Here is a 23,386-nt window from a genome sequence, read left to right as displayed (position 1 = left end):
TATTAAAAAAGGAAAACCTACAGAAGACCAACAGTGCTGAAATATTCTTCTAAATATCTATGTATGTGTTCAGCAGAAGAAAGTCATACACATCTGGGATGGATTTAGATAAATGATGAGAGAACTCCCTTTAAACTTAAATATTGGTCTAATTGAAGCAATGTTACTGATGACGAGAGCCGTAGCAGGTAATCCAACATGTGATTTCTCTGTTTTCTCTCTCTCTCTCGCTCATGCTCACACACACACACACACACACGTTGGTGCAGGTGGTGCATTATTTTTCAGTAATTTAATGGTCCGCTGCCAATTATTCCTTACTTATTATACTTTGTATCAGATCAAAAAGGCAATAAGTGGTTATTACTAATTATAACCAATGTTTTCTAAATATGACAGTTTAAAAGAGCTTCTTTTGGAAGGTGCGTTCATGCTTACAAATTCCATAAGTTTGGAAGTAATATTTCTAGTGTTCTATATAAATGCATATAGTGATAAATGAGAATTTCCCTCCATGAAGTCAGCGCTTTGTGCCAAATACTGTATCAGTAATAACTTAAGAGAGTCATCAGACCTCTGATGTGTAGAGCCACTGTTAAATCATTGCTGGGTGGCCAAAATCAATGGCCAGCACTAAGGGACAGGGACAGGTGAACCTGAACCTGCCAAGTAGCGACCAATCGATAGCCAGGGTTGTGTTTAGAGAGAGAAAAGGACATTGGTCAGGCCTTGCCTGGTGTGAGATTCACAAAGGAGTGTTTAATATTGATTTTTAAAGGCATTCTTTAAAATAATTTTTTTCTGGGAAGCTTTGGTCTTTAAAGGGGACCTATTATGCAAAATTCACTTTTACATGGTGTGTGTACGCAACCACCCTGTAATGTTTAAAGTCCACCCACTACAAATGCTCATTTGCATTTAAAAAGACACACACAAAATCAGTGTGTTTTTGATTCCACCCAAAAAGAGGCATTTATAGCATGGTATAATAAATGATCCATGGGGTATTTTGAGCTGAAACTTCACGGACACATTCTGGGGACACCTGAGACTTATATTACATCTTGTAAAAAGGGGCATAATAGGTCTCCTTTAAAGTCAAAATGTTTCCATATCTACAGACTTGTTGGTTGTATAAATGTTTATTTGTATTCATCCTGGCAATAGTTCTGAGAGCTAGCCTCATCACATTTAAAAAGGGCATTCTATGCCTTTCCTTGCCATTCTTCTCCTTCTTGGGATTGTCAAACCAAAATTAAGCTTTACTTAAAATCTAACTAAGTGAGTTTTACTTCCAAAAGATTTCAAAATGTCCATTTTAGGGGCCTGGGTAGCTCAGCGTGTAAAGACGCTGACTACCACCCCTGGAGTCGCGAGTTCAAATCCAGGGCATGCAGAGTGACTCCAACCAGGTCTCCTATGCAACCAAATTGGCCCAGTTGTTAGGGAGGGTAGAGTCACATGGGGTAACCTCCTCGTGGTCGCTATAATGCGGTTCACTCTCGGTGGGGCGTGGATGGTGCTGAGAATAGCGTGAAGCAAGCCACGACAAGCTACGTGATAAGATGCGCAGATTGACGTCTCAGACGTGGAGGCAACTGGGATTCGTCCTCTACCACCCAGATTTAGGTGAGTTACTACGCCACCATGAGGACTTAAAGCAGAGCAGGATTTCCAAATTGGGGAGAAAAAGGGGAGAGAGAAAGAAAATGTCCATTTAAAGCATGGGTTAAATTATGCCAATGCTGAATTGAATTCATTTAATTCAGAATGTGCTATATACTGTACAGTATACAAAATGTAAATGTTAACACTGCAGAATCACTGTGACCTAAACATTTCATTGCCTCAGTTCTCAAAATTTTGTATAAATTTGAATAGTTTATGTAACTCGCACAATTTGCACAGCATGCCGATTTATTGCTGGTTCAACAAACATCATTTGTCAAAAAACAAAAAACCTTTTTGTAAGTCCTCAAGCATGATCATCTCCAGTAGGCATAAAATTGCATTTGAGTGATTGATGGAAGTTGTGTAAAATGTTTTTGATGTCCTACAGCATTTTACAAGCAAAATTTGTTGTTTACAAGCAAGAATAATGTATGTAGGAGTTTATTGTTTTTAAGCCTGTAGCTTTGTTTTAAGGCATACATTAACTTAATGACAAATAGTAATAAATGCAACTTATTTCGATAGAAATAAATATTTACATTAAAATATTTGCAGTAAGAGATTTATCTCACCTTTGACAGTTTACAAAACGTATGTTTCATAACACTATAGTATATTGAAAGAGTTTTCATGTTTCAGTAAATGGACAGCATTCACGTGTTGATTTCCAGAGATGTGGTATAATAGGGGCTTTCAGCCAGGAGCGATGGAGTGGCATCTCTATTAGATGTGAGACAGAATCATTGACACATGCTTCTCTGCTCTCAAACTAATGAAGTGTCATGTGACAGTGACAAACAGAGAACACCTGACAGTTAGTTCAACTCAAGTAGGGAAATCTACAACATAATGGATTATTGGATTATTAGGTGAATATATATCTAATATCTATTTTATATATAAAAGGATGGTTATGTAATGAATGAATGAATATATATATATATATATATATATATATATATATATATATATATATATATATATATATATATATATATATATATATATATATATACATATTCTTTCAATGGGGTTCAGGTCTGGAGATTGGTCTGGCCATGACCGGTTCTTGATCCGGTGGTCCTCCGTCCACAGCTTGATTGAATTGGCTGTGTGGCATGGAGCATTGTGCTGAGTTGGGGAACATTGTCAAAGCAGAAGGAAGCAAGTTTTCGTCGAGGATATTCTTGTACTTGGCTTGATTCATGCATCCCTCACAAAGACGAATCCAGCCTTGCTGAAGCATCCCCAGATCATCACTAATCCTCTACCTGGTCGTCCAATGGTTAGACTAAGACCAGGAGAGGCCTTCAAGCAAGTGTCTTGCACCCACTGTGAAATTTGGTGGAGGATCGGTGATGATCTGTGGGTGCTTCAGCAAGGTAAATGTGTTAACCGCGTTAAAGATAAATGAACACGTCTAAAAATTGTAATTAATCACGTGTTAACGCGTTGATTTCGACAGCTCTACTTTTTTTCAGGCATCTGCCTATATATATAGTATATATTCATATGGACCAAACTGCTTGGTTATTCTGTCTCCCATGTTCCCTGCACTGCTCAATTTTTCCAGGTCAGTGTGAGGAGATGTTTTAAGGAGGACAGCAGGTCTTGAGCTTCTTTGGCAGTGTGATCAGCTAAACATAGAGCATGTGACCAAAACCAGCCTGAGTTGTTTTTATCCAGAGCTGCACTTTAGTCATTACATATATATCATCATAAAGAGGATCCCAGTTGGAAGCTTGGGTCTGTCCCTATGTTTCTTGTCCCACTGTGTCTCTCTCTATTCTTCTCTCCACTTGACAGATGACAGAAACCGACTGGGCACAGTGGAGACCTAAGGCGGCGGCTGGCACCAGTTTAGTGAAAATAGTGAGAGGGTTACATAACACAATCCTCTCTCTCTCTCTCTCTCTCTGTTTCTCTCTCTCTATCTCTCTCTGTGCAAGGATGTGCTTTTTGCCTGCCTAAAATCCTTGTTATTGCGTAGGATCCGTGTTTCTGTGTGTTATCATAGCAGTGACACGTGGTGCCGTGCTTGAATTACACTTGAATGACACAGCTGGGGAATAGGTTTTGCAACGGTTGTGTGATGTCTTTGTGAGTGCAGATCAGGAAGCTGGGTAATTTTAAAACCTCTGAATTAGCACATGCATGCATCTGCGACGCCTTAAAAATGGGATGTCCCAGTTTTAACTATTTATGATGTTTTTTAATGTCTGTTAATAGAATGTCGCTTTCAGACAGACATTTAGGCCCTATTTATTCGGATTGCTATTTGATTGGTTAAACACATTCCATTTACGCTTGGCCACATCGATGTGACTGTGTAAAACAGAAAGAAATCTGCAAATATAATATATCCATTATGATGCCTATGCCAGGCAACAAAAGTTTGCTGCAATTGATTTGGATTATAAAAACAAAAAACTGGAGATGGTTAAAACTGCTTGGATGATTTGCAGTAAAAAACTTAATGTTCACGTGTGGATTGTGGAGTAACCAAACTTCTGTATTGAAGTAGTTACGTTTAAAAGAGATAACGTTTACATATGTGACTTGAACAAACAAATGCGTTTACACGTGGCCGAGTTTTGTCTTGTGAGTGTCTCAAACCACATCCTAAGGTGATTTGAGTCATCTTGATTGTGTCTTGGAGGGCATGTACACTTGGGGGCAGATTCACTAAACAGTTGCAACACTTTTGCACTTGTTATTTCAGCCTGCGTCTTATTCTAACCACCCGCAATCTATTTTAGCAGGCATAATCAGCACTGAAATTGCACTGCATCTTGAGTATTTAAAGCCATTGTCATTCCTTTCCATGCAAACAAGCCTCTTTTCTATGTTAACTAAGCTCATTGTAGATTGTGCTTCATTCACAAAAATTTTATGCGCAATTTACTTCGTGCATTTACCGCCAAATGAATCCAGGTGGTAATGCAAATTTTGTTTATAAGAGATGTTTGTACATCATATAAGCAGTAATTCATCATATACTGATCAAATGATAGGGAAGAGTGTTATAACCTATCATATATCCAGATGTGCAATGTAGAGTGAAACTCACTTTCGGCATGTTAAAGAGATGATTGAGATGTCTGGATCACAGTGGTGTAAGTGATGCTGTACAGTCAAATAAACGGTGGTCTGTGGCATCCTCCACTATATAAGACTCAGAATCGAACTAAGTAAGTGAATCGCAAGAGAATTTTAACCATCATTCTTAGTGAATTCACCCCTTGGTCTTCTCATGATTGGAGAGCTATCTGGTCAATAAAAACACATTAAGGGACCAAATGTAACTACCCCCTTATATCACCTTAATCAATTCAAGTCAGTTTTATTTGCTGTGGCGGAATGATTCGCCCCTCCGGCTCGTCATTGTCACCACGCCTCTTAGGGCCGACCTTCAGCCAGGCTCACGACGGGAGTTGGGCAGGAGAGCGAGAAGAGGAGCATAATTAGACAGCGGTGAAAGAAGCACACCTGATGTGAATAATGCTTAATTACCGCTGTCTTTTAAACACAGTGTGCACCTCTTCTCTGGGAGCCGGCTTCAAATCTCCATGTGTGCTCATACTGGCATCCTCACAAAGCTAGGACCAGAGCTGGCAGGGTTCGGTCAAGGTCATGTGCCACCGGACCCACTCCTCGGACCCCCGGGGTGATTAGATGAGTCGCCGTGGGAGAACTGCAAACGTCGCAGCCGTCGGGATAGAGGCCGGGCCGCCTTCCCCTCTCACCTGGCGTGGGGCTGAGAAGACAGCCGTGGACCCTGGAGGAGAATGTGTGCGGCCGACGGCCCCAGCTCATGCCTTGGCCATTCCACGGACACTACCCCGCCCCTCACGTAGCCCCGTCTCACTGCGAGGATGCCAGAATCTCCCTTTGTTATGAACACTATTCCCATTGGACACTTTATTATTCCCATTTATGGACATGATATTTTGATTTATTATTTCCAATAAATGCCTCTCTGAGCCACTGTCTTGTGCTCACACCATTGCGTACTGTTTTTCACAACACATATTGTTTTAAAGCAGTTTTACTTACTTGCCTTACAAATTCCTCCAGTGAGCAAGCCAAATGCATCTAAATACTGTTTAGGTAGATGAAGGAGAAAACAAAAGTAGGTAGTAGCCTATCTCCTCTGGCAGGCAAATATTTCAATAAATGTACATAACCAAACATTATTTAAATAAATATTATTGATGGAATTATTTACATATTACGTTGAATATGTTAACTATATACATTATTTACTGTAGCACTGTCACCTCACAGCAAGAAGATCTCCGGTTTGAGTCCCGGCTCACACAGGGCCTTTCTGTGTGGAGTTTGCATGTTCTCACTGTGTTTGTGTGGGTTTCCTCCGGGTGCTCCGGTTTCCCCCACAGTCTAAAAACATGCAGGTTAAGTTAGTTGAAAGCTTTACATTGCCTGTGAGTGAGAGTGTGCATGTGTGTGTCTGCCCTGTGATGGACTGGCCACCTGTCCAGGGTGTTTCCCTGCCTTTGGCCCGAGACAGCTGGGATAGGCTCAAGCACTACCCACGACCCTATATAGGACAAGTGGCTTTAGAAGATGGATGGATGGATCGCTTATTAACTGTGCTATTGAGATAATCATTAAATTGTAAGTCTATCAGTTCTTATAAACAAACAATTTAATCTAAAATAAATGTAATCAAAACACCTGTTAAGAAATATTGAACTGCTGATACTTAAATAGCATTCTAAGTTTGAGCAAGCTTAAATTAATGTTGATAGATGTGTTTTGTCTTCATGCCTAAAAGTACTTGATTATTCAGTTTTGTCACTGATTTTAGTGTCTTTGGTATTGTGACAAGGCCTGATGCAGCAGAAGCACTGCGAGTTAGATAAAATTACAGGGTAGACATCCAATTCACAGCAAACCTGTATTTAGGCTGATTGCTGAGAAAAAAAAAGTCTATAATTTGAATCCAGCATTGAAAATTGATGTTGTATGTCTCTCTTTGCCCTTGGTTTTGTAAAGTCATCTTTTATTAAAAAGTCATTAAGTATATATATTTCATAGCCAAAATACTTTGATCATTTACCATCATATTGTTCCAAACCTATATGACTTTATTTTCTTAATGGAACACTACTGCAGACTCTATGGGCTCTGATAAAAAATGGTATAGACACGTATAGCTGGAGCATAAATATATAATACTACGGTGAAAGAGCGCAAAATTGTGTGCGTGTGTGTCTACACAGAGACTGCTGTGCACTAGCTGTTCTGCTCACTTTCTATTACGGACCCCAAATTGAAACTGCATTCTTACTTTGTCCTCAGAATGTGGTCAGATGAAGAGCCACGGTGCTGTGAATTGTGGGAAGCGTTTCTGTTGTGTGTGTTGGAATTGAGGTTTTTCTGCTTTCCTGCTTCTGTATTCTACTTTCCCAACCAAAGAGCTGCACAACATACTGCAGTTTAATAACCTTTGAAAGCATTTTTGATTACTCTGAAAATGTTTTACTGTTAAAGGAACCAAATTAAGATGTTTTTATCCAGGCTAATGATATACCACTTCAGAGCAAGGCTGTTTGTATTGTTTGAGAGGGAAAACCCAAGTACATAAGCTGTTTCTACACTGTCCCTCGTATTACAGCTGCAATTCTTTTAATGCCGTATATTTAATCTCCTTCAACATTGGATTAGTGTTCTCAGGAAACAGCAACCGTAATGAGATAAAGCCTGAAGAAATGAAAGTCAATTATACTGGGGGATTAACGAGCTAAGGGGAGTAGGTACATTTGTACTTTTTTGTTTTTCTTTCTTTTAAAAACAAAATGAGACCTACTCCTGTGCTATCAAGAAAGTTTCTAATGATGATGTTGCTTAGATAACTGGAAGATTAAGAGCTTCCATTAGTGGTGATATAATTGATTAAAGGGTTGAGCAGAGGCTTGGGGAGAGTAAAAGAAACAGTAAGCTACATTAAATGTAATTTCATATGTATTAGTTTTTATAAAAGAAATTCTCATTGGTCAATGATATTACTCTGATTCAGCAGCCAATTAGGGGTTGGTATGGCACTGCGCATCTGTGATTATACTTTCAGAGATCAGAGATCATTCAATTCAAGGTTTCACTGGACAGCTATAGATCCACAGTCTTACTGTCAGTAAAGGGAATAGAATTAACCATCAATGATATTGCTAATATCAGATAGCGAGATGATGATGAAATACACCTTAAAGAAATTGTTCACCCCAAAATGAATGAAAAATAATCATTACGTGTCTTTTTCTGTGAAGCACAAAAAGAGATCTTTGACAGAACATCAGAGCAGTTTTTCATTCAAGAAAAGTGGATTTTGATTTATACTTTCAAGCTCCAAAAATGATTAAAAAAGCACCATAAAAGTTTATCCAATGTTGTCTATATTGTGAACTACATTCCAAATATTTTTCAAGTTTGCATTTCATAAGTAGTAGGGCTACATTCAGCGGCGTAGCATCCATTATAATGGCATATACAGTAGCCTACATGACTGTGACAGGGCGGAGGGTGGGCCGGGTCGTGATTCTAGACACCCGGTCCCTTATCAGGCTAATTAAGCCTCCGAGAGGGATAAAGGCAGACTGCGGAAGGTGGTGCGATGAGAGAGAGATCGTTTACGGTCAACTGACCATCATGTGTGTTTGTGTCTTGTTTAAGTTTATCATTAAATCTATTATTTATATTGTCAAACCACTTTTCGCCTTCTTTCCTTTCCCTTATATCCCTTTACAATGACTGTGGATTTAAAGTAGATTTTTGACTCCCCAAGCTTCAGTCTGGTGAAACAGGAGTTCTTGAATGAAAGTTTTACCTGTCAACCAACCACTGCGCTCAAACAAGATTTTTACATTTTGCCGATTTAAAAGGAAAACTGTCCAATCTGAAAATTAGAGAAAAGCATACATACATGCACAAGACTTCACAGAACTTCAGTGTGCCTGATATCAATGTAAAGTGACAGATGAGAAGCAAGCACCTCTGAATTTCAGTTAAAAAACAATTTCCACTAAAATTACAGAATCTGCTGTAGGCCTACAGTTAAATGTCATGTTTGCACTTAGATTAAATCTTAGTATAATTGGCAGAAATGGTGAGGCGTTTTTTTTTTTTTTCATAAACATTTGTGTGCTGTACATACACTGACGTAATGATTAATACAGTATATGGAGTCACAAATCAGAGACACTCCCCTCAAAATCCGAACAGATGATGCAGTAAATAATGATGATTCCTGTCCTCTTGTGATTGGATTGCCCAAAACACATCTTAAAGGTATAGTTCACCTAAAATGAAAATTATTTTATCATTTGCTCACCCTCATGTCATCCCAGATGTGTATGACTTTATTGCTTTAATGGAACACAAATTAGGATTTCTAGAATTTCTCTGCTCTGCTGGTCCATACAATGTAAGTGAGTGGGTAAGTGAATGTAAGACTCCAGTGGTTCAATCCAAAATTATATTTATATAATGACATGACAGAGACATAGAAGTGATACAGATTGATGAGGTTGCTCCAGAAAATTAGCTTTTCAGTTCGCTTCTGCATTTTAAAGCACTTTTGGTTAGGTGTTGGTTAAGGGTAAGGATTTCTGTTTTGTTAAACTTTCATTTCTCTTTTAAGACGCTATTAGTTAAGTTTAGAGCAAAGTTTTAGGTTAGAGAGGTACATTTTATTAAAACCTCCATCTTAATTTCCACTTAAAAACCTTGTCTGATTACAGCCTCAATGGCATTTTTGGCGTCCACTGCTGGACATTTAACTTGAAAAGTGCAGTCAAATGTGTTATGAAGAACATAATTTCAAAAACGTTGCAATGCTCACTTAAATTTTATGAGACCAGGCTGGGGCATATAGTATGTGAGCTCCAGTACCAGGTGAAATGTCCACAAAGCGCTGCCAAAGGCAAGTTGTAAAACTAGTTTTAGTAGGGCTGTCAATCAATTCAAATCTTTTATTGAATTAAATATATGATGTGCAAATTATTTAATCATATTAATCGCATACCAATATTTTTGAGAAAGGCCTCCAAATAAAGATAACTTCGAATAATTAAAATAATCAGAAATATAATATGTAGGCCTTATAAATATTATAATTAAGATCATTAAAATGTATTACATAATTTTGTAATTAAGCAAACAAGTGAAGCATTTAGACCATACAAAAACTGGCTTTAAAAGTGAAAATATTGTTTGTTCTATTTCTATATGATTGAATATATTCCTATTATTGGCTTTCCTCCCTCTGCTGCATTTTTAATTGTTGGTCAATGTACTCACACGTCAGATGGATGCTTATGGAGCATCTAATTTTGGTTGCGTCACATCTCACTAGTTTTCAGTGCCTCTAGTCATAAGCACTGTGTTTTTAGGAGTCTATGTTAAGTTAAACATAGTTTGAAACTTTGTGAAAGCCATCTCAAGATCCCATCATTCTGTTGTTCTTAGTTTAACTGTGCACTGATTGCCCCCTACTGCATCAAGATGGTACATTAAGCTTGATTTGCTTTGATGGTAGGAATTGCGTAGAGGTCGGGGGCATGATTAACTGCATACATTTTTTAGTGCATTGTTTTTCATATAATTTTAATTAATACAAATATTATGACATGAAATAAAATGTTCATTTGTGGGTGAACTACAGTATATCTTTAATATTAAAAATACAAATAAAACCACTGACACATGCTTTCTTTTAATGTGATGTGACGTGGCAGATAGGCTGGTCATTTGGCCAATAAGCTCACACTACACTCAGTCTTCTCTTGATCCTCCAGCATTTTATATTAAATAAGCACCACCGAGTGAGAACACATTCATTCACAGTACAGAGGGTGAAAAGAGGAGAGAGGAGTGGCTCGTTATTACTGAGGAAACAGGGGGTGACTTTGGCAGGGAGGAGGGTAATTTCATACCTTTCACCCTCTGATATGAAAATACAGAGCAATACTCACTCAATTAAAAGAAGTGTGGCTAAGCAGATTGGTTAAAAGCTTGGGGAAAAAAACATCCTCGATGGTAAAACTGGTACAAAATAATGCATGGACTGCTGTTTTCACCTGTTTTAACATTACATTGGTAGCACATAATGACTAGAATCTGCCTATATGATTATGCATTTGTAGAATAATTGACAGTATTATGGGGTATATATATTTTTACACATTTCCACTGACTGACACACCCACTGCTGAGGCATGTGGGTGTATGGTTGAATGCCACTCCAGGACAATGTTCATGGCTTTGTGTGTATCTGAGATATGTTCTGGTGACTTGATTCACAATATTAGGTGTACTGTAGAGCATTTGTGACATCATTTGAAATGCTTTCTGAACAAAATAAAAGTTGCTGTTCCACATACTGTAACCCTGGTGGTGGTATAAGATAACAGAAGCATTACAGAGCTAACTGACACAATGGCTGCTTCTGAAAGCTTAGGCACCTGCCTTGCTGCCTCACTGCCTAGTCAGTCAATAACTTCACTGGCAGCGATTTGCATACGAAGGCACCTTGTAAGGATGCTGTTATTAGACAGCCTTTCAAGGCACCATAACAACATGTCTGAAGATCTAAAGCAAATTAAGTATATAGTAACTACAATGCTTGCTGTAGAAATGGAGTAATAAGTAAAAATTAAAATAATACATTTACATTTACATTTATTCTTTTGGCAGACGCTTTTATCCAAAGCGACTTACAAAAGAGGAAAAACATCAGCGAATCATCTTAGGGAGACAGTGGTACAAAAAGTGCCATATTACAAAGTTTCACTATCATCAGAATAGTATACAAAACAGATTTAAGTGCAACAAGAAATGTAAATATATATATTATTATTATTTTTTTTTTTTTTTTTATTAAGTGCTTTTGGAAAAGATGTGTTTTCAGCCGTTTTTTGAAGATAGAGAGTGAGTTAGCTTCCCAGATTGAGTTGGGAAGGTCATTCCACCACCGTGGTATGATGAAACTGAAAGTCCTGGAAAGTGTTTTGGTGCCTCTTTGTTTTGGTACGACAAGGCGGCGTTCCTTAGCCGACCGCAGGCTTCTGGTGGGAACGTAGCTCTGCATAAATGTTTTTAGGTATGCTGGAGCAGACCCAGTGACTGTTTTGTATGCCAGCATGAGAGAGCATTACAGTAGTCCAGTCTAGTTATGACAAGGGACTGAACGAGCAGTTTTGTGGCATGTACAGAGAGGAAGGGTCTTATCTTCCTGATATTGTAGAGTGTAAATCTACATGATCTTGCAGTCTTTGAAATGTGGTCTGTGAAATTTAGCTCATCATCAATGGTTACCCCTAGATTCCTGACCGTTTTGGAAGGTGAAACTTTAGTTGGACCCAGCTGCACGGTGATGTTGTGTTCAACAGCAGGGTTGGCTGGAAAGACAAGGAGTTCGGTCTATATATAGGTGAGAATCGACTTAACAATATAATTAATATTTAATTAAATAACTAGACACACATAAACACATACAGGGCAGCTGCCCATAATCCTCTCTCTTTCGATCTGTCGTCTCCGGTCGCCCTTATACCTCGCGCGCTCCTTCAGGCTGATTGAGGACAGGGCTTGCTTCATTCCAGCCTGGCCCTGCCCTCATCCGCTCTACAGATTGTTCTCCCAAAAATTAAGATTCACTCATTATTCTAGATGTGTATGACTTTCTTTCTTCTTCTGAACACAAACAAAGATTTTTAGAAGAATATCTCAGCTCCGTAGGTCCATACAATACATGTGAATTGTGATCAAAACTTTGAAGCTCCAAAAAGCACAGAAAGGCAGCGTGAATGTCATCCATAAGACTCCAGTGGTAAAATCCATGTCTTCAAAAGCAATATGATAGGTGTGGATGAGAAATAGATCTTTAAGTCTTGCTGTACTATAAACTCTCCTCCCTGCCCAGTAGGTGTTTATATGCATGAAGAATGCAAATTGCCAGAAACATAAGAAAAAGAATGTGAAAGTAGAGATTGATCATAAAAAAGAACTATTGATCTGTTTCTTACCTACATTTATTATGTCGCTTCTGAAAATGTATTTCAACCACTGGAGTCATAAGATTTTACACTGTCTTTAAATGTTTTTTGCACCTTAAAAATTTTAGTACCCATTCTTGCATTATGAGGACACACAGAGCTGAAATATTTAAAAAAATCTTCATTTGTATTCTTCAGAATAAAGAAGGTCATACACAGCCATGAGGGCGAGTAAATAATGAGATCATTTTCATTTTTGGGTGAACTATTCTTTTAACTGCTGCCAACCACTCCTTAAAATGGCATGTTTATTCTTTTAACCAACCAGCTTTTGGGTTAGTCTGTTAGTTTTGCCACTAGTCGACGCATTGGGACCGTGCCGACTACTTGTGGACCACATGATTTCAGTTGTGCTTCTTCCATATGGTGATGATAGTAGAAGGACAATTTATGTACACAAATACATTTTCAAATATTCAGTAATGTATTTGGAATTATGCTAATGTGTACTTTAATTTAACACTTAGAGCTTGGCATTTAAAAAGCATGTATGAGGGAACTGCTATTCACTTGTTGAATTCTGAGTGAACTAAAGACTGTTGTGCATGAAAATCCCAGGAGATCAGCAGTTACAGAAATACTCAAACCAGCCCGTCTGGAACCAAAAATCATGCTACGGTCGAAATCACTGAGATTATATTTCTTCCACATTCTGATGGTTGATATGAACATTCACTGAAGATCAAGACCCGTATCTTGCATAATTTTATGCATCGCACTGCAGTGTACAAGTGTACTTAATAAAGTGCTCAGTGACTGTATATTAAGCTGTGATACATAATATGTATCTTAACATATAAGCCCTCTGAATGCTTTGGCACTCGAAGAAAGTGCAATGTAACATTGCAAAAATTCTATAAATGAGCTTTTTGTGCACTGTCATTGTGTATTTTAATGATCGTTTATGACAATTTATTACAAAGGACTCTGGAATACGCTATTCTGACCGGTCAATTGCGGCAACTAGTGGTCTGATTTTTATAACAAACGCACATCTGAGAATTAAGACATATCAGACCTGTACTGTGATCTCTACAAGGAAGCTAATAAAATAAATTAAAGTCAATGTTTCATGTCCATTTATTTATTTATATGGAAAGTAGTCTTGTAATAAGCTGGATAATGAGCAGTTAGATGGTCATTATGTACAAAATTTACACCAAAAGCTCTTAGATGCAAACTGGAGGTAAAATTCATCAGTTCAGCGATTTGTTTATTCTGACATAATTACATAATTTCAACACAAATCAATATTGTATGTCCATTAATTGATTTATTTGGTTAGTAGTAAGCATGATAATGGACAGGTTGTTATTGTAAAATAAACCCCTTCAGGGTGATACAAGACCCCTTCACGACGGGGTCCTGATCACTCTGTCAGGGGTTAGTTTTGCGATAACAACCGGCTTACTTTTTGTACTGACATCATAAAGATGTTTCCGTCAATGTATAAATGACCTGGTGCGAAACAAAACCACATATGGCACAAACATTCATCTATCCTGACAGTCTAAACTATTTTTGTTCTACATTTTGATCCACTTAGATCCTGTCACATGGCTGTGGCAATCTGTCCTCTGCTGAAATATTAATATTTCACTTTCTACCAAGAAGAGAGAGTGTTTTTGGCAACTTTCATCTATATTAACACTTATCATTTTGCAACAATGCTGTAAAAATGGCAGCACTGAAAAGTCTAGCAGTACTCTCTCTCTCTCTCTCTCTCTCTCTCTCTCTCGCTCTCTATCTGTCTCTCTGTCTTTTTCTCTGTCTCTCTCTCGAATAGGCAGGGAGAATTAGGTCCTCATATCCTCATTGGAGAGAGGCAGAATGGTCATGCCACAAGTGATTATGAACTGGTTGAGGTGGCGCATTCTGGGACCTGGGAGGCCTATGGGAAAGGAGTCCTGTGCTTATTCTGCAAGTCCATAGATGGATTGGCCCCGACGTGACTAAAACAAGCTCTGTCTCCCTGTTTTAGACACTCAATTATTGTGTATGCATGTGTGTCACTCTCCCTACACAACACACACTTTTGCTAGATCCATGACGTTTGAATCATTCAGCAGTTACATTTCAAATTCACACACACACACACACACACACACACACACACACACCCTCATATCCTCTAAGGTTTTTTTCTTCGTTATCTACATTTCTCTTCATATCATATAACATTCATTAATTCAAGGAAAGCCTATGCCAAGTTATAGTCATTATTTTTGGCTAATCCTACTCTGCCTACAGGGAATTGTGTTTCTTAGAATCTGGCAGGATTTTTTTTACCAGCTTATGTTAGTTAGCCTTTGTTTGATAGAGGTTGCATGGGGTACTCATGTAATACAGTGTTGCTTTAAGAGCGTACAGGAACCCATAAATATATAATCTAATGCTGATAGAATTCGCTTCACAATATTGATATTTTTGTGGAACTTGAGTGCATTCATTTATAAATGTGTAGTACTTCTCAGATCTTTAAGGCTATGTAAACAAAATTGCGTTATATGACAAATAATCAAATATTTGCATTGTGTAGCCCTCTACAATGACAAATACATTAATTGACACTGATTCAGGTCTATAAACTGCATCTATTATTGCCAGTTATTGTTGTGGAGTTTACTGGCATAAAATATGTTGGTTTGTCACTTTAATCTTTTCTTTGGATATTCTATAAATGATCTTTAGTAAAAATGATGAAACTCTTGGCAATAACCTCTCTTTCCCAACTTTGCAAAGATGCAATGTTCAGAAAATATCGCTTAGCCAGTTACTAAAGCTGGCTGTATAACATACACAAATGTACATGGACACACACACATCTCTCAGGGATGGTTTGATCCCTTGCTTGTTTTCATGCCAAACTGAGCAGATAAGCCACAGGATGCTGAAAAGGAAGGGAACAGGAGGGAACTGTCTCAATGCCTGTCAAAACGAAGAGGGGTGGGAAGCCCTCTCTCTTTCTGAGTAGATTATATAGACAGATTTTGAGTATGTAAGAGAGAGCGAGTGTCTAATGTATATTTATGTGAACTATATAAAGTGAAGTTAGTCCTCTGTTCAATGCAATTATATTATAATATATAATAAAATATCATCGGTTTAGAGTTGTAAATACAAATTTTACACAGACATGCACCCTTTAGCCATAAAGATCGAACACACATGCCTTTCTGAAAAATGCTCTGGTCAAGACTGTGTTTTGAATTCATGAGGTTTCCATGCTTACAAGCATTGATTAAAACCAAAAAAGAAAAAGTGAGAAGCTGACAACAGTAAGCAAGATCAAGTGCATATGCAAATCTCAGGAAATAAACATTCTGAGAAAATTCATCTTACTCTAGTCAGTGGCGGGCCGTGCATTAAAAGTCTAGGCCTTCAGTGTGATTTCACACAGTTTCACAATGAATAAGACACCCTATGTCTTTGGGCATCATACATTATGTTGCAAATAACTAGTAATACCAATTGACATTTTAAAAACACGTCCATGCACGAAAGTCAGAACTTGAAACGACACTTAATGCTCAAGCAAGCCCAAAGTGGCAGAGGAGGAATCTCAGTTGTCTCCGTGTCTGAGAACGTCAATCTGCGCATCTTATCACGTGACTTGTTGAGCACGGTACTGCAGAGACATAGTGCATGTGGAAGCTTCACCCTATTCTCTGCGGCATCCACAGACAACTCGCCACGTGCCACACCGAGAGCGAAAACCACATTATAGCGACTACGAGGAGGTTACCCCATGTGACTCTACCCTCCTTATCAACCGGGCCAATTTGGTTGCTTAGGAGACCTGGCTGGAGTCACTCAGCACACCCTGGATTCAAACTTATGACACCAGGGGTGGTAATCAGCACCTTTAAGTTTTAGATTACTTGAGTTAAACATTATTAAACATCATTATTATGCAATTTGTGAGTCTCTGTGTTTGCATATGTATTGCGTTTCACCTCGTAAGTCAGAATTGTTATGATATTTGTTGGTCTAGGTAGGATATAGATATAGGAGCAGGGGGATATCCTCCTGAGACCCAAGTGTGACTGCTGTGTGCATTTTACGTTTCTGTTTTTGATTTGTAACTAGTAGCACCTAATAAACATGCAATAAAAAGATTTCTAGAGCAAATGTTTTCCTAAAAGTTGATGGCAACATATGTGGACAGTGGGACTAAGTTGTGAAATTTTGAATAACACCAAGCTATAGAAAGTCAGTTGCACCTTATTTTCATCCTAACTCCAAATAAAGCCTCTAAAAGCAACATTTTGCAAAAGCAACAAACAAGGAAATTTTGCTGATGCAGTGAAGTGTGAGAAGACACTGGCAGGCTCTAGGGTGATGGGAGAGACATTGGCCACAACTGCAGTTTGGGTAGGAATAACCAGGCTAATATTTTCTAGGCAACCAACAGAAAAGTGCGAATGCATCATCATACCGTGTGTATGAATGTGAGAAAGGAAAACATGGATGTTCCCATCTGGATTCCACTGTTGGAAATGTGTTATTGTAGGGGTGTCAAATTGGATAAGCGGAACAGGATCTGAGGGGGGCGTCACAGCTTTTTTTTTTTGTTTAAGCTGTGTGACTCTCAAGAGGGATTAATCCTGAAATACCAACACAGTTGAGAGCTAACAAGGCCACAGGCATGAAAGTTCGGCCTCTAAAATCCCTGGCCTTGCAACAGAGCAGAAGCTGCAGCTACAGCTGTGAATATCTGGACTGTAATGATGGGTTTACTCACATCTGGGCTGTTAAAAGTTTATTATAGAAGATGAAGAAACAGAGCAGGTAATTTGCAATGATTAAAAATTGCATATGGGTAGTTGACATTAAATACTTTTGGGCAGTTGAGATGTCCTGCAGTGTAACTATTTGAAACAGCTTTATACTAATTGTTTTAAAATAATTATGCATGCATTTATGACTTTATTAATTGGGGGACTACAAGGAATATTTGTATTTTTACAAATTAATTTAGTTACACCACAATATAATCTAGAGAAGACAAAAATTTGATTAGAATGGTTCAAAATAAGTAAAATGTGTGAAATAGTGGCCAGTCACAGCACCTGTGCCAAATGCATAAATGTAAATGTATGCTTAAATGTTTGAAATTCGATTTTTAGACAAAAATATAATTGAGTCATCATATACATTTATTTCATTATAAAACTCAAATTTAATTAAAAAAAATAAACGTTTTTGAAATTGATGACTTGGACCAAATAATAAAGAAAAGCAGCCTATAAATGCCCAACATAGATGGGAACTTCTTCAATACTGTTAAAAAACATCCCAGGGTGATACCTCACCAAAGGGTGACAACTTTGAAGATGCTAAAATATAACACAGTTTTGATTTATTTTGGATTTTGTTTAGTCACAACATAATTCCCATAGTTCCTTTTATGTTATTCCATAGTTTTGATGACTTTAATATTATTTCAAAATGTGAAAAAAAATATATATATATATAATAAAGAATGAGTGTTTCAAAACTTTTTACCAGTAGTATATATATATATATATATATATATATATAAATATATACAATTTTCTTTCTCAAGCAAACTTGAGTCGGTGAATATCGCTCGATTATAGTTTGAAGTGTGATGTCATGCTTGCTTTAGACTGCTGTTGCTCTTACAGTATGCCCAAACACTCCACTGTGGCCATCTTAAACTCTGTTGACACAGATCCCATATAGATGGTAAGATGCTTCCAACAAGGAGCAAAGCTGTTTTGTATGTCTCAGGGGGTCGAATCCTGAGGACAAAGCTTAATTACACTGCAAGCTTTTGCCTGCTCTCTGTTGTGACTGGAGACCCCTGTTTGCATTCACAAACAAGATGAGAGAGAGAGAGAGAGAGAGAGAGAGAGAGAGAGAGAGAGTGCATGGGGTCTCTTCAGCTAAAAATTGACTTGCATGCGTGCTGTATTTTGTGGAAACCCCTGTAGTAGCTGATACAGTTTACCTGATGCTTTTATCACATTATAAGCACAGACAGGAATACATTTGAGACTAAACTGATTATCTTCAACACACTTGAGCATAAATGCAGGGGTATCTCGCCAAGGGCACCTCAGTGTTTGTCTGAACTTATACTGCAGTTATTTCCATATTATTTTTCTGCCGTTTTTGCATAATGACATTTGGTTGTGCCACTATATACAGCTGTACTAGCCGCAATGTTCTGTTAATAGCAATGCAAGCGCAGAGAGCTTTCTCATACCAGCTCCATCAGAAAGCATCATGTTAAGTCAGATCTACATTATCCATGTTCATTTTGGCATAAAGATACGTGAATGTGGCTGGTCTTGTGCCCTGGATATGCTGAGTCATCACATGAGGGTTTCCCTGTAAAAATGAAACATTTCCACCTCCTCCTCCCTCTCCCACTGATGCTAGATTTTTTTTATAAGAGTAATGTTGTACCGTGGGAAGTCTAGTTTTGGGGTAAGTTTCTGTGTAAGTGCTTGCTGTTTTTGAGGTGCATTCATAGTTGGTGCTGCTGTTGCTGTATTGAGTTAAAGCAGGCAAACAGACAGTATGATTATATTGTGTGGTCAACGCTGGACCCTAAATAAAAACATGAAAAAGTAAAACATGAACCATTACATGAAAAACATCTTTTAAACACATAGTTCCAACTGTAAATACTGATTTGATGAGCCGCATTGGAAGCCGATGTAAAATGAATATAAACCCACACCTGCGACGGCACATTCTGTATTAATGTGGCAAGTTGATGTGTTGCTTGGCAACCACATTTTCCTACAGTTTGGATAATGAATTATATTACTTGGCATAATAATTTTTTTTTTCTGATTATTGTTAATAATAAATGTAACTGTTTATTGTGACCTTTAATTTATGACAACATACAGTAGGTGGACAGCGGGACTAATTGTTACATTTTAAATAATACCAGCCTATAATTTTTTTTTATCTAACTGTTTATTATGTTTCCTGAAGTGTTGGTTATTACTGTTTTTGAGATGTTACAGACATTACATCATAAATCAGCACAATTCTGCAGTCAAAGTATACATTTCTGATTCAATGTAATGGCCAGCATCATCCAATCACTGCCAACCTTGTTAAAATAAATGATACATTATAAACTCTGTATATTAGTACTGATTACGATTGTAAGATTTTAGGAGTGAATGAACTCCTAAAAGAAAAACTGTCTGCACTGGTCTGGGAACAGTTTGAAATGCACCCAAGCACTCCTTATAGAGTGTCTGAAAGCAAAATTGTTCAGCTTTTGGATGAACCTATGGATTTTTACAATATGATAATGCACAGTAAATATAGGATTTCTAAGTAAATAATTTGCTTAAGTACACAGTAGTGTAAATTGTGTTTAGCAGCGTGGCATTTAACGTCATATGACTCCATACGTTGAAAGTTTTACCGTTTAATGACAGCTCAAAAGTGTCCTGAGCTGAGATCAGTCAGTTTAAATTAATTTTGTTGGGTAAATCACCACTTTCTGATGGCTGATCATATGTACATTGGACATTTTTAGCTTGGGATTTACTGGTCTCTTAAGTGGATGCAGGAAAAGGGCATTTCCCCACGTACTAAATTCTGTAACTTACACCTATTGTGTTTCTCCACATATTGTGTTTCTCCACAGGCACAGAAGTCATGGATAGAAAGAGCTTTCAGCAAAAGAGAATGTGTGCACATTATTGTAAGCAGCAAAGACCCCCATAGGTAAGGACAACTGCTTCTGTTGTCTATCAATGATATGTATATTTAAACAAATGAATTGAGGATTTGAATATATGAATGGAGATTTTAATTACATGCAATGATATTTTTATTGAAAGTGAGACTAAGTGTGAGTCTTGCCTTGTTTAAAACTTAGTGTCAAAGATACAATTACATCAGGGACTTCAGGATTCATCAGGATTACAACACTTCTGATTTGTCTAAATGCTTCTTCTATAGATTTTTTTTGCATCTTGGAATACAAGTATATTTAAGTGAAACATTGTAATTAATCTGGCATTGAAATGTGCCTCTGTAGACCTATCATGACAATGAAATCTTCAAATAAGCATTTTTGCTGACTCTTGTAAATCACTAGCTGATATTGTTTCAGTTTCATACTGAAGAGACATTAACTTAATTTGCATAAGATAAATCATTGTTTCACACACTTTACTGGTTGTGTCTTCTGCAACAGGTGCTGTTGTGGCCGTCTAATTGGTCAACATATTGGCCTGCCCCCCAGCATCTCATCCAATCAGAATGAGAAGTCAGAGCGTCTACCAAAGAATGACAGCCTGTCAGAGAAATGGTCCATGAGCAAGCACACACAGCTCAGTCCCACCGATGCCTTCGGAACCATCGAGTTCCAGGGAGGTGGACACTCCAACAAAGCAATGGTAGAAACATTTAAATATCTCATTAACAAGAGTTTGATGCTCAAAGTGATAGCATTACAGAACCTTGATAAAATATTTATTAAGCTTTCATAATTTAATTCCTTTTACAAGGCATGTATTAATGTATGTTGTTCCTGCAATTAGTTACATCAAGCTTTGAACTCTTACTAATTGTTAATTACATTAATAAATGACAATCTTGCAGGGTGTGTTATCTACAAGTACAGCTTGACATAACATCCTAGATGTACTCTTGAAGACTGTCTTACAAATTTCTTTCACTTTTATGTATTGTCAGTATGTACGAGTGTCTTACGACACAAAGCCAGATTTACTGCTGCATCTAATGACGAAGGAGTGGCAACTGGAGCTTCCCAAGCTGCTCATCTCTGTTCATGGAGGACTACAGAACTTTGAGCTACAGCCCAAACTCAAGCAGGTTTTTGGAAAGGGTCTCATCAAGGCTGCCATGACCACTGGGGCCTGGATCTTCACTGGAGGAGTTAACACTGGTATGTTCACTTTAAAAGGGGAGTTTTGGGGATATAAATATTTAGCACAGTGTAGAGCTGGGTGATTGGATGTAATCGTATATTGAAAAATATTCAGATGAAGATTGCGACAGCCTTTGACAGGCATTTTCTGGAAATTACAAAACTGAAAATAAACGAAAGCTAAGCAGTCAGTGTTTGTTTAAAGATGTGCAGCACAACCACATCTTATGGAACACACGCATGTAGAGAGTTTTCACTCTTTTATTTCTGTTTCGGTCTTCTGAAAACTGTTTGAAAGAATAGTGCCGTTTGTGAGAATGCTGCAAATGAACTCAGACCATCTCAGCATGTGCTCGAAATATAGTCCGCTTTATTTCCACGGAGCAGTTCGCTCTTAACATGCATTATGAATGCAACTCTGCAGGTTCACTTTAGCCTATGCATGTGCATACAACCTAAACAAGCTCACCTTGAACCAAAAATCTATTTATATTTAAATTATTATTTTTATCATCATTATTATTATTAATATATTTGCATATATAATTGTCTTTAGATCTTTAATTTGTATTATTAATTTAGCAACCTGTTTTAGATGGATACTTGCGTGACGGCAAATGGAAGGGTAGTTCTATACGTTTTTTTGACCACTTTGATATTTTAATTGCTTTTTCATTTTGTTTGAATCAATTTAGAAATATCTTTGGTTTTAGTTTTTTGTGCTTCAATAAGTGAATTAATATTGCAAACATATTTCTTGCATGTTGCAATGCAAGAAACCAGTGTTAACTCCTTGCAATGGTTTTACTATAAATACCATGGTATTTGTATAATCGTGCATAGTTAGGAAAGCAACTTTTAAAAGAGAGAAAACCCTTTCCATATCTTTTGTTTTTGAGGTCATATGCTGTGCGTCCAGTCAAAATCTATGGTATTTTGGGACAAATTTCTGTGCAAACACCCCAGTTGTTTGAAGCCTAATCAGCCTAAATGTCAGTTTTCCCATTTCCCATGTTAATATTTGTTCATATTGTTAAGCCTATGCAGTTTTCGTAATATGAATACATTTCAATGTTTAATCTTTAGTATGTTGTTTTTGTTTGCTTTTGTACATTTTGTACCCCCTTCCTCCACCTGTTCACCCCCAGGAGTCATCAGGCATGTTGGTGATGCTCTAAAAGATCATGCATCAAAATCAAGAGGGAAGATCTGCACGATTGGTATTGCCCCCTGGGGAATTGTGGAGAATCAGGAAGACCTGGTGGGCAAAGATGTAAGTGACTTATACATAGTAGCACCATGTTTTGCTAAGTGACCAACAAAACACAAAGTCATGGCAGGTCTTATAAAATGTGCTTTTCTTATGCTAAATTGAGATATTCATTGGACTCATTATTCTTCACAGAAGGGAATTTCCAGACCACAACAGGATGATTTTCATGTATTCTCTGCATGGATTCTGTGTCATGTTGAAATCTGTGAATAATTTATTTGTAAGCCACTACACATATCTACAGAGTTTCACCTCAGCTTGAGTACGAGTATCTGGGGACAGATGCAGAACTGAGACAGAAAGAAAGAATCATTCTTTATTTATAACCACTGATTTCAATCCAGGCTCATTCTTGTGCACTTTTTTGCACATCATTTTGCTTGATTCTCTCTTTCCGTAGCTGCCCCCCCCGGTCTGATAACACATGAAATGTATGTGTTAAACACCTAGATGAAGCTGTGACATTAG

At 37.7% G+C, this 23,386-nt stretch overlaps 1 protein-coding gene across 1 annotated transcript in view; it reads left to right on the top strand.

Moving 5' to 3' along the window:
• The window catches only part of LOC127627162 (transient receptor potential cation channel subfamily M member 3-like), a 140,483-nt gene that overhangs the window by 43,277 nt on the left and 73,820 nt on the right, over positions 1-23,386 (top strand). The window contains exons 2-5 of the mRNA XM_052103430.1: positions 20,395-20,474; positions 20,950-21,151; positions 21,450-21,663; positions 22,794-22,918. Of these exons, the coding sequence (XP_051959390.1) occupies positions 20,395-20,474; positions 20,950-21,151; positions 21,450-21,663; positions 22,794-22,918 (621 nt within the window). The remainder of the gene's footprint in view (positions 1-20,394; positions 20,475-20,949; positions 21,152-21,449; positions 21,664-22,793; positions 22,919-23,386) is intronic.

Source organism: Xyrauchen texanus, chromosome 3 (genome assembly GCF_025860055.1).
Source record: "Xyrauchen texanus isolate HMW12.3.18 chromosome 3, RBS_HiC_50CHRs, whole genome shotgun sequence".
In the NCBI taxonomy this organism is placed as follows: Eukaryota; Metazoa; Chordata; class Actinopteri; order Cypriniformes; family Catostomidae; genus Xyrauchen; species Xyrauchen texanus.
The sequence above is the reverse complement of the archived record's forward strand: the minus strand, read 5'-3'. Positions and strand labels throughout refer to the sequence as shown.